Source organism: Schistocerca gregaria, chromosome X (genome assembly GCF_023897955.1).
Source record: "Schistocerca gregaria isolate iqSchGreg1 chromosome X, iqSchGreg1.2, whole genome shotgun sequence".
NCBI lineage: Eukaryota > Metazoa > Arthropoda > Insecta > Orthoptera > Acrididae > Schistocerca > Schistocerca gregaria.
The window spans coordinates 127,352,884-127,365,872 of NC_064931.1; the positions used below are offsets into that span (position 1 = coordinate 127,352,884).

Below are 12,989 nucleotides of genomic sequence, written 5' to 3' on the forward strand. Positions count from 1 at the left end.
GCACACCTTGAGTTTGGACCGTTACCTGTTCGATTTTGCTTCTTTTTTCGCAGTCCAGTACACCTTCCTCCTGTTTTCATACTTGATCTGTGTTCAGTTTTTGACGGGTTTTCCACTGGTCCATCTTACCAGTATATCTGAGGGGAATGCGATGGGAAGTTTCCTAGTAAACCAGTGCGCGGTAACCCGATTCCATCCGCAGATTGCCTGTATAACGGCTTCCAGGGGAACAAAAATTTTGTTTTCAATATTTCACACAGTTATTGTCCAAATCTGAAAGTTTAAAATGTTGTCATCATCTACTCATTAAGAGGTTTAAGTAAGACTGTTTTAGTGTTAGAAAGTGTGTATGCAGGATGATTCTGCAATGATACTACAAACTTTCGGTGCTGGTGGAGATGGTAAATGTACCAACTTTAAGTAAGGGATCTTGGTCCGGAAACGAGTGAATCGAAAGTTATAAGCGAAAATTGTTCTGCCACAGTGGAATACGAGTTCATGTACCGGTACTGTCGTTGCTAAGATTAGGGCACAGGAAATTTTCAGAGGTGATAGCATGGAACAATACAAGAAAAAAATGTCTAGTAAACATGGACTCTAAAATGCATACCTTCAGGGCTATGAGGACTTGCTCATTTTCGATACTGCGAAAAATATCTCTTCCACTGCAAGCTCTTTGGTTTCCATATTTTTGGAGGTGGTAGTATGGAACAAAAGAAGGGAAAAAAGACCAGGAAACGAGGGCTCTAAAATGCATACCTTAAGTGCTATGGGCACTACTGTGGAACACATCTCTTCTACTGAACGAGTGACTATAGCCCTTAAGGTATGCATTTTAGAGAGCATGTTTACTAGACATTTTGTCTTGTTTTGGTCCATACTACCATCTCTGAAAGTTGTCCATTCTACAATCTTAGCAACAACGGAGCCGGTACATGTGTTCCGCTGTCAGAGGTATCAGACCGATTTTCGCTTGTAACTTTCGACTCCCTTGTTTCTGGGTCAAGGTTCCCGCTATTTGAGAATGAGAGCACTCAGCGCCTTACAACAGATACTGCATATAATTTCAAACATACGAAAATTTTTTTCGCTGTCGTCCCGCACAAAATAATGAAAGGAAAAAGTTTATCGCTCACATCTTTTTTGTTGTTCGAGTAGTAAATCTTCAACATCAGCCACGACGTTTTAACTTACTACTTCTTTACTACGAGCTCCATTCGCAACACATTTGGCAAGCAGTATTCATATACATTATGTGATCGAAAGTATCCGGACACCTGGCTGAAAATGACTTACAATTTCTTGGAGCCCTCCATCGGTAATGCTGGAATTCAATACGGTGTTGGCCCACCCTTAGCCTTGATGACAGCTTCCACTTTCGCAGGCATACGTTCAATCAGACACTGGAAGGTTTCTTGGGGTGTAGCAGGCAATTCTTCACGAAGTGCTGCACTGAGGAGAGGTATCGGTGTCGGTCGGTGAGGCCTGGCACGAAGTCGGTGTTCCAAAGGTGTTCTATAGGATTCAGGTCAGGACTCTGTGCAGGCCAGTTCATTACAGGGATGCTATTGTAATGTAACCACTCCGCCACAGGCCGTGCAATATGAACAGGTGCTCGATCGTGTTGAAAGATGCAATCGCATTCCCCGAATTGCTCTTCAACAGTGGGAAGCACGTATGTGCTTCAAACATCAATGTAGGTCTGTGCTGTGATAGTGTCACGCAAAACAACAAGGGGTGCAAGCCCCCTCCATGAAAAACATGATCACACTATACCACCACCGCCTCTGAATTTTACTTCTGACACGCTGGCAGATGACGTTCACCGGGCATTGGCCATACCCACAGCCTGCCATCGGATCGCCATATTGTGTACGGTGCTTCGTCACTCCACACAACGTTTTTCCACTGTTCAACCGACCAATGTTTACGCTCCTTACACCAAGCGAGGCGTCGTTTAGCATTACCGGCGTGATGTGTGGCTTATGAGCAGCCGCTCGACCATCAAAACCAAGTTTTCTCACCTCCCGCCGAACTGTCATAGTACTTGCAGTGGATCCTGATGCAGTTTGGAATTCCTGTGTGATGGTCTGGATAAATGTCTGCCTATTACACATTACGAACCTCTTCAACTATCGGCGGTCTCTCTCAGTCAGCCGACCGGTGCGGCCGTGCGGTTCTAGGCGATTCAGTCTGTAACCGCGGGACCTCTTCGGTCGCAAGTTCGAATCCTGCCTCGGGCATGGATGTGTGTGATGTCCTTAGGTTAGTTAGGTTTAAGTAATTCTACGTTCTAGGGGACTGATGACCACAGATGTTAAGTCCCGTAGTGCTCACAGCCATTTGAACCATCAACAGACGAAGTCGGCCTGTACGCTTTTGTGCTGTACAAGTCCCTTCACGTTTCCACTTCACTATCACATCGGAAACAGTGTAACTAGGGATGTTTAGGAGTGTGGAAGTCTCGCGTACAGACGTATGACACAAGTGACACCCAATCACCTAAGCACGTTCGAAGTCCGTGAGTTGCGCTGAGCTTCCCATTCTGCTCTCTCACGATGTCTAATGACTACTGAGGTCGCTGTTATGGAGTGCCTGGCAGTAGGTGGCAGCACAATGCACCTAATATGAAAAACGTATATTTTTGCGGATGTCCGGATACTTTTGATCACATAGTGTATGTCACAGAATGGAGCTGCAAAATTATAATATATGCGACACGTAGTTCAGAATATTCGACTTCATAAATACTGTGATGCGTGAAAATCTAGCTTTTGCTTAAAATGGAGAGCAAATTAGCCACGATTTACTCCTCCAGCGTTTCATAATGACAGCCCTTAGCGACTTCCGACAAATTTCAAAACTTTTCTCCACATTTTCTCCGTTACATGATTGAAATCCGGTGTAGCGATCCAAGGTATGTATATTGAGAGTGTTTTTCTTTTTCTGTCTCAGGGAACGCAGACGATGGAACCATGAACGTTGCCACCAGAGATGCAGACAACTCTGACAGCGAGGACCGTCAGTCGGTGGCAAATTACGTCGTCTTTCTTGACAACTGTTTGTGTTCCTGGTGAGTTTTTGCCCATTTCTGTGACATCTTATTTGACTGCATAAGTTCCAGAAGAATGAATGTAATTTCTGTGCTAGCGTATGTGAAATGTTTTTGATGCGTCCCATCACAATTTCCTCTATGCATCACCATGATCTCTGGGTTGTGTCTTTGACCCTAGATTGCTGGGTCCCAGGTTTTTCCCAGTCACTGCTTATATTTTAATAAAAATGTGACCGAAGTCTCCCGGCATAAACAGTCACACTCATTCTACCAAAAAAAACTTTTTCAAAGAGAGGGCAGGGATTACAGGACAACTTTTAGCACTTGGGGTGGGAAATGCCCCTAAAGGCGGAAGAATCAGCCACGATCAACGGCATGGGGTGCAGAAGCCAATGGAAACTAGTGCATTAAAGACACATAACGCGTAGCCACAGAAAATGTGACAAGTAGTTGAAGAAAATGTTAAGTGATCATGAAATACGCAGCTTGTAGAGATCGTTGTGAGCGTGGCATGCAGGAGCCAAGCAGTGGAATGTGCTATATGCCTGCCACAATTATGAGCTCAACACACAAACAACATCGAAATTAGTGTCAGCCTTCTATTCCCTTAACCCAGGAAATTGCGAATCATAGTAATTCAATAAGTTCGGTGACCTCAAAAGTGTACTGAATGAAAATAAGACCAGTTCTCATTAGTTCATTGTCACAAAAATTAATCACATATCCAGCCTCAAATATATAGTTCCATGCAGGGGCATCTGATTTACAGTGGAACGCCGTCACAGTAAGAACACAACTCCGCTATGCAAAAAAAGGGTTATCTTTATAATTTAGCGAGTGTCACCTGAAATGAAATGTTGGACAATAAAAAGGGAGGAAGGGGGAAACAAATCAATTCTTTTAAACGCTGGATTTATTTTCTCCAAATTGCTTCACAATTAAAATGAATATTTATATGTGATTGAGGCGAAAATGTTTGCTAATTTGAACCTAACCGAAATAGCAGTAAACTCTGAAAAATCTAACAAATTATACACTACTGGCCATTAAATTGCTACACCATGAAGATGACGTGCTACAGACGCGAAATTTAACCGACAGGAAGAAGATGCTGTGATATGCAAATCATTAGCTTTTCAGAGCATTCACACAAGGCTGGCGCCGGTAGCGACACCTACAAAATGCTGACATGAGGAAAGTTTCCAACCGATTTCTCACACACAAACAGCAGATGATCGGCGTTGCCTGGTGAAACGTTGTTGTGATACCTCGTGTAAGGAGCAGAAATGCGTACCATCACGTTTCCGACTTTGATAAAGGTCGAATTGAAGCCTATCGCGATTGCGGTTTATCGTATTGCGACATTGCTGCTCGCATTGGTCGAGATTCAATGACTGTTAGCAGAATATGGAATCGGCGGGTTCAGGAGGATAATACGGAACGCCGTGCTGGATCCCAATGGCCTCGTATCACTAGCAAGTCGAGATGACAGGCATCTTATCCGCATGGCTGTAACGGATCGTGCAGCCAAGTCTCGATCTCTGAGTCAACAGATGGGGACGTTTGCAAGACAACAAACATCTGCACGAACAGTTTGACGACGTTTGCAGCAGCATGGACTATCAGCTCGGAGACCATGGCTGCGGTTACCCTTGGCGCTGCATCACCTACAGGAGCGCCTGCGATGGTGTACTCAACAAAGAACCTGAGTGCGCGAAGGGCAAAACCTAATTTTTTCGGATGAATCCGGGTTCTGTTTACAGTATCATTATGGTCGCATCCATGTTTGGCGACATCGCGGTGAACGCACATTGGTAGCGTGTATTCGTCATCGTCATACTGGCCTATCACCCGGCGTGATGGTATGGGGTGCCATTGGTTACACATCTCGGTCACCTCTTGTTCGCATTGACGACACTTTGAACAGTGGACGTTACATTTCAGATGTGTTACGACCCGTGACTCTACCCTTCATCCGATCCCTGCGAAACCCTACATTTCAGCGGGATAATGTACGACCGCATGTTGCAGGTCCTGTACGGGCCTTTATGGATACAGAAAATGTTCGACTGCTGCCTGGCCAGCACATTCTCCAGATCTCTCACCAATTGGAAATGTCTGGTCAAAGGTGGCCGAGCAACTGGCTCGTCACAATACGCCAGTCACTATTCTTGATGAACTGTGGTATCGTGTTGAAGCAGCATGGGCTGCTGTACCTGTACACGCCTTCCAAGCTCAGTTTGACTCAATGGCCAGGTGTATCAAGGCCGTTATTACGGCCAGCGGCGGTTGTTCTGGGTACTGATTTCTCAGGATCTATGCACCCAAATTGCGTGAAATTGTAATCACATATTAGTTCTAGTATAATATATTTGTCCAATGAATACCCGTTTATCATCTGCATTTCTTCTTGGTGTAGCAACTTTAATGGGCAGTAGTGTATTTCACAGTGACATGCACGTTGATGTACAATAAATGATTGTTTGAGTGAAGCTCACTTGGAACACACTGTTCTCTTGACAAATGGCGGAAACCTTTAAATGAACAGAAGATTGCTATGGAACCACGAATGGCTTTTCATAATTTATTCGGATTCCAAACACAAGTTAAAATCGAATCCGAGATCCAAATAAGTAAAGACAATGAAAAGTTGTGAAACTGCTCTCGCAAATTTTGATATGCCCAGGGCAAAAGTAGCGACACTTGCTCGCTCGATTCAGCGAAAACTGCACCAGGCCGCGACCACGCACCTCTCTCTTTCTCTCTCTCTCTCTCTCTATCTCGAGGTACCCTCTCTCCCACGCGTCACCACACAGCCTCCTACATTTCTCGTTCCTCTCCAATCGCAGAAAACCACAGCTCGGAGGACAGGATTCACAACTTTCACTATAGTGACGACCACTACCGCTTACAGCACGCCCATCAAGTGCCCAGTGGCTGGTACACTGTATATGCTGTGTTGCCACTCATTGGTAGTCGGTATTCTAGGGGCATTCGGACCCGAAACTGTGTCACCGATGACGTCATCAATGAGTCCGGGGATTTTCCCATCCCCCTCCCCCCTTTGACAAAGGCCAATTGCCTTATGTATAAAATTTTGGTGGGAAATCCAAAAATGGCAGTAAATTCAGAAAGTAGATCACCTGCATTAGTGTGTTTTGTACGGAATCAGGGTTGCTGTCCTATGTATAAATTGGCGGAAAATACAAAATAACGCATTGTCATGCTGGCTGGCCTGGAATATTGACCCTGACTCTGTGATGTCACAATTCAGCTCAGACCTGTTGGGCTATTTATACCAGCATAAGATTCTGGTATACTGTCCGAGGCTGGAATACTGGCTCTGGCTCTATGATGACATAATCCAAATCGGTGGGAAATTCAAAATGGTACATTGTCATGCTGCCTAACCTGGAATTCTGGGACAGGCTCTAAGGCATTTCAGACCTGAAAGGGAAGCAGTGGTTGGGAAGGGAGTGAGGCAGGGTTGTAGCCTCTCCCCGATGTTATTCAATCTCTATACTGAGCAAGCAGTGAAGGAAACAAGAGAAAAATTCGGAGTAGGTATTAAAGTCCATGAAGAAGAAATAAAAACTCTGAGGTTTGCCGATGACATTGTAATTCTGTCAGAGACAGCAAAGGACTTGGAAGAGCAGTTGAACGGAGTGGATAGTGTCTTGAAAGGAGGATATAAGATGAACATCAACAAAAGCAAAACAAAAGTAATGGAATATAGTCGAATTAAGTCGGGTGATGCTGAGGGAATTAGATTATGAAATGAGACACTTAAAGTAGTAAAGGAGTTTTGCTATTTGGGGAGCAAAATAACTGATGATGGTCGAAGTAGAGAGGATATAAAATGTAGACTGGCAATGGCAAGGAAAGCATTTCAGAAGAAGAGAAATTTGTTAACATCGAGTATAGGTTTAAGTGTCAGGAAGTCGTTTCTGAAAGTATTTGCATGGAGTGTAGCCATGTATGGAAGTGAAACATGGACGATAAATAGTTTGGACAAGAAGAGAATAGAAGCTTTCGAAATGTGGTGCTACAGAAGAATGCTGAAGATTAGATGGGTAGATCACATAACTAATGAGGAGGTATTGAATAGGATTGGGGAGAAGAGGAGTTTGTGGCACAACTTGACAAGAAGAAGGGATCGGTTGGTAGGACACGTTATGAGGCATCAAGGGATCACCAGTTTAGTATTGGAGGGCAGCGTGGAGGGTAAAAATCGTAGAGGGAGACCAAGAGATGAATACACTAAGCAGATTCAGAAGGATGTAGGTTGCAGTAAGTACTGGGAGATGAAGAAGCTTGCAAGGGATAGAGTAGTATGGAGAGCTGCATCAAACCAGTCTCAGGACTGAAGACCACAACAACAACTGCGAGGAATTCTGGTATACTGTCCAAGACTTGAGACACTGGCCCAGTCCTACTATAACATAAACCTTTAAGAAAATGTCATCCTAAATTTAACTTTGGAATGCCATAAGCATAGGCCTGTCTGTTGATCTGCTTGACATACTATTCCAGTCTGCTATTCACACAGCAATCTTTTGTCGCTACGACTGCGTAAAGTTGGCTCTCTCCACTTGCAACTTTATTCCCGCCTCCACCATCTGTAAGCGTATGCACTGCTTGGAAATTTGTGGTAAGTTCCTATGGGAAAAAACTGCTGTGGTCATCGGTTCCTACGCGAACCTACTAATTAATCTATCTTAAACTAACTTACGCTAAGGACAACACGCACCCATGCCGGAGGGAGGACTCGAACCTCCGAAGGGAGAGCCGTGCGAACCGGGGCAAGGCAACACCGACTCAAAGGAAGGCCTCGGCGCTTGTTGGTGACGTCACGTCAGCTAGGCACGGCGAACGCCAGGTCTGTTGCAGTCATAATCATAATGGTGGTGTCTCCCTCTCTGACACAGGAAAATGTGAAACTATTGGCGGTAGTTGACCAACACACATTGTTCTGACAGATTTCTGCAATTCATTACACTTCTTAACAAATAGTGTACTCCTGAACTTAAATTTCCACCTGTTTTAAGGATTGACATACACAAACAACTTCATAGTCCAGCAGCAACAGAATTCGTGCTTCTTTACCTTATTTGTAAATCTGAGGAAGTTACGTTTGTACTGGGTTGCTTTTACAAGAAACTGTGAACATATTGGTGCTCTTCTTTAGGTATCTTGGTTGACTATGGGATGAGGGGCACTGAATGTTAATGAAATATCTTGAAATTGTACACGTTGGGGGAGGGGCTGGGGGACAGAAGAAGAGGCAAAAGAGAGATACTTGTTCTATCAAATAAATTTTTTTATCTTATAAAGTTTCTCCTTTCAGTTGCAAGAGGGGCATATTTATCTTCTCTAATGTGCATGTTTAAAAAGTTTAAGCTCAGCAGTATTTTAGATGTACGAAGCTATTTTGTTTCCTGTTTAGAATTCCTTTCGTTGAAAACGACTGTAATGTAGTGATTGGCAACAGTTGGACATTTACACATGTAAATTAGTTCACATTTCCAGTGACGATGCCAAACGAAAATAAATGAATAAAAGAAACGAGTTAATTGTAAGGGTGTTGGGGTAAGTTTCGATAACAAAATGGATCAAGTAAATATAGTTACTTGAATGTAAAATTTACGAATCTTGCGATGGGGCAAAGCATCTTCTCATATTGATCTACGTTTGTTTCGACAGGATTCAGTAACACAGAACTATGATCTTCATTTGTAGCTTTAAGATAGTAAGAAAATCTTTCATGTAAATAAAACTGCAGAATCCAAACCAATACCAGCATTTTGTCCAAAAGTAAGAGATTTATAGTGATAAGCACACCCAGGAGTTTCTGCCTGCAACAGACCTGGCGTTCGCCGTGTCTAGCTGACGTGACGTCACCAACAAGCGCCGAGGCCTTCTTCCTTTGAGTCGGTGTTGGGCAAGGCGCCTAGACAGCGCGGCTACCCCTCGCGGCTGGCACTGCGTTACACTGAGCTGGGCCATTTCCCCCATGTCCGCTGGTGCTATGCTTAAACAACCTTCACACCGACTCTGACATTACAGTTTAAACAATTCACTCCTCCACAGCAGCTACCATAAGCTCAAAATGTTAGGAAAATCCACTTACCCCAGTTTAAAACTATAAGAAGTCTGCTGACTGTTAAACTATAGACCACTCCTTCTAAGTTTAAAACTTATTACGCCACTGATACAGGCTGTAAGGTCGTCAATATCGCGTTTAGTAGGCATGGGAGAGATATCCACATACTTCTGCATAAAAAAAGAAAAGAAAACACCACACAGAATAGGGTATCTTCCGCGCGCATTAGGAAAATTTAGCGGCGCTGTACCGCCATCAGTCAGCTGATGTGCCAGGCAGCGCTGGACACCTCTACCACCTCCACCAGAGACAACGCAGCGTAGTGTAGCACTCCAAGGCTGTCTTCAAACCGTTGACAAACCCTGGCACCAATTGCTGCAGGGCGTAGGATGCACTGCTACGGACTCGCCAGTTTTCACCTACAAGTATAGAGCAGCAGGAGGGACGTCATACTGTGAGGAATGCAAGAGATCATCTCTCGTCTGCTTGGTCCTGCAGACTGCTTTCTCGGACCTCGCATGACGTCTCACGGTTCCACTAAAGCAACAAACCACGGTGCGCCCGCTTTCGACTACACAAAGCGGGTTTAGAGCATCTGCCATCCAGCCTTAAAGTGGTATGAAGATGGCATCTGTTCTTTCGGACAATTACAATTACATCAATACTATTAGCTGCTGACGGGAGTTGTTATACATCAACGGGGACAGTTGGAAATGTGTGCCCCGACCGGGACTCGAACCCGGGATCTCCTGCTTACATGGCAGACACTCTATTCATCTGAAACACTGAGGGCACAAAGGATAGTGCGGCTGCAGGGATTTATCGCCGGCACGCTGCCCGTGAGACCCACATTCTCAACTTATAGTCCACACACTACATTCGTAGTGCCCCTGCCATTATACCCATTACTCGCGGCAGACAGTCCACCGAGTCCCGTTCGAAAGAACAGATGCCATTTTCATATCGTTTAAGGCTAACCGGCTGATGACCTTATTCAGTGCGGATGCACACGATTTGCCTGAACTCTTACGGCGGGGGTCAGGGATTTTCTCTGCCTCGTGGATGGCTGGGTGTTGTTTGCTGTCCATAGGTTAGTCAGGTTTGAGTAGTTCTACGTTCTAGGGTACTGATGACCATAGATGTTCAAGGCCCATAGTGCTCAGAGTCATTTGAACCATTTGAACTCTTACGGGACTCGGTGGATTGTCTGCACACATTTTCAACTGCTACCGTTGATGTATATCAACGCCCGTCAGCAGCTAATGGTATTGATTTAATTGTAATTTCATTAAAGTTTGAGGGCTGAACTCTGCGTTGAAAACAGGGAATATCCATTGCTACGAACTCACGAATTCAATAATAACTCCTTTGTAAACATCTCGTTTTTTTCATGTTGTAACATCTCAGAACTGTATTTACCACATTGAAATCAGCGAATATACTACAAGATAATCAATTTTCTACATAAATCTGAGATTTTCTGCGTCTAATCTATCTCATACCTACGGATGGACGTATACATCGAAGAATGAAATGTAATTAATCACCCAGAAAATACACATGACAGCAATATTGTAACAGAATTTAGCATCTACGAGTCCATCACACTATGTACTTTACAGTGCATACTTAACATCAGACGTCTTCATAGGACTTACAAATGGCGACAGGTGGAACACATACAGCAAGTAACTGAATTTTCGCGTCAGTTTTGTGGAGAAATCAATAACTTATCGAAATCAATGAAATTCACACCTAAAGAAGCTATAGTCTTATGCTTTTAAAATTTTGTATCGACAATACGGAATTTTACGTTGAAAACAGTAAAAATCGATTGAAATATCACGTTAAGATGAATCTGTGGAGGAAATACAAAGAACTGTGGTGCACGTGTGTTCGGTGCTTTGTTTGGAATCCCGCTGCATGTGGTGGAGAAGAAATTCCACAAGATTGTGTTTATGATGACTCAATTCAGAGGCGTGTGGACAATTATTTCGCGAAACCTTAATGCTAAACTTTACAGAATCTAGAAGTGAGACAGACAACAGAACGATCCACATCTCACGTAAGCGCCTTGCTGAAGTATTGTTACTCAATTATGGGGATTTTATACGTAGGACATTCGGCCTCTGTGAGGGGGGGAGGGAGAGGGGTGGGGAAATCCCATGACTGATTAATGACGTCTTATATGAAGTCATTGGTGACACAATTTTGGTCCCAAATAGCGTCAATGCCGATAATCCGTCTAATCGGCTGACATCGTCTGGATAGTTAGATTTTAGAATTTTCCCACACTGAACATGGCACAATTTTGGTGTCTCATACTCGCAACCGTTGACAGGAAACGCAGATTCGTCGCACCAGAAATGCTCAGGGAACGTGCGGTCTGCTAATCTTCCAAGACCGTGTCCCCTCGTGGGCAACGGAAGCCATCCACTGTGTGGCCGCAAAATTTCTGTGAACCAGCAGCTGAGCAGGGGAAAGTTTGAGCCATTCCTGATTCATAGCGATGCTACCGACCAAAGTCAGTCACTGTACCCTGTCAGACCTGCCTCAGCAAAGAGAAATTTGCAAATCTTACACCAGAAGCCGTAAACGGTGTATTTCCGTCCAGTACAGTTGAGAACATTAAGATGCCAATTTTACTTATTGTTGCAAACCGATATTCGTGACGGTATTGTCACATCACCCCATTACCTCGTATTCTTGAAAGAATAAAACTCCCTTGATGGCGATCTCCGATCTTCTCTGATTAATGGCTTAACAAGAGAAACGAATTGTAATCCAAATTAATCACCAGAAATCGAAAAGGCCCAAAACTCCGAGCAGTCTTCTATCCAATGATACGAGGAAAAGAAAAAATTTGAACTAAGGGAAACTTCATCCCTGAATCAACGAAAAATTAATACAACTGCATCTTTAGCATGGATTTTAGATCGCAGGTTTGTAATAACGGGGAAAAAGAATTAATAACATTATCTAAGTACATCCCCAGTGATTGAAATTATTTGAACATGTGAACGTTTATAAAAAATGAAATAATATTTCTCCCATTAACCAGCACAAGTTTATTGGCTGCTGCATTTGGCCAGACACATGCATAAACTAAAATAAATAAATAAAATTTAAGCGTTAAATCACTGGAGCGTGATTAGCTCTTGTAAATGTTGGCTAGCGCCTTACTTGTTATTATAGTGTCTCAGTGTGTAGCGTTGTGCATGTCCAGTCGTTAATAAAACAATAGAAACAAGTATTTATACATAAGTATTTGTGTGGGCTAATTCTATACCAATTGGTAGCTCAGTGTGGGTACACCATTCGCCCTAGCTGGGAATGCCAGAGGGGCAACCCAAACGGCGCGCAGGCCGAGGCACGCCGAGACAAGAGGCACGTGACCTGCCGCCTTTTCGGGGATTAGCGTCAGGTAAGCGGTGCACTCGTCCCCTCTCTCTATCCTCCTCGACGCTACCCTTTTGGGACACCTGTTGTCTTCAGGACCAACAGCACGAATGCCGGACATTTGCCACGCCAGACATTTGCCCCTTCCGCAGGTAGTTTGAGTAGCGATCCCTCAGGTAAGGGACGCCCTTCCTCATACTTCTTGTGTCCGCTTTCAAAACGCCATCTCCACATCTTATTCGATACAACCAGTACGTAAGGGACCTTCTTCTTCGACATCTTGGCGAAATACAGAACTTCTCTTCCGAAATCGTAATATTTATAACTTCTGGGAAAAGAAAGCAATTCCGGCGATTATGTCAGTATGTAATTATTTCTGCCAAGTATAAATATAGATCCCTCTGTCTGTACGGTAGCTTCCTTTCACGCTTA

The 12,989-nt window shown here is 43.9% G+C and overlaps 1 protein-coding gene across 2 annotated transcripts in view; it reads left to right on the forward strand.

Annotated features, from left to right (window-relative positions):
- Positions 1–12,989, forward strand: part of LOC126299556 (uncharacterized) — a 132,421-nt gene that overhangs the window by 95,270 nt on the left and 24,162 nt on the right. Inside the window, exons 4-5 of one of the 2 annotated variants that reach the window (XR_007552826.1) lie at positions 2,956–3,073; positions 12,458–12,582. Coding sequence is in view for 1 of the 2 variants with exons in the window: in XM_049991551.1 (XP_049847508.1) it covers positions 2,956–3,073 (118 nt within the window). In the remaining variant the exon portion in view is untranslated. The remainder of the gene's footprint in view (positions 1–2,955; positions 3,074–12,457; positions 12,583–12,989) is intronic. The other variant, XM_049991551.1, reaches the window with a different exon arrangement.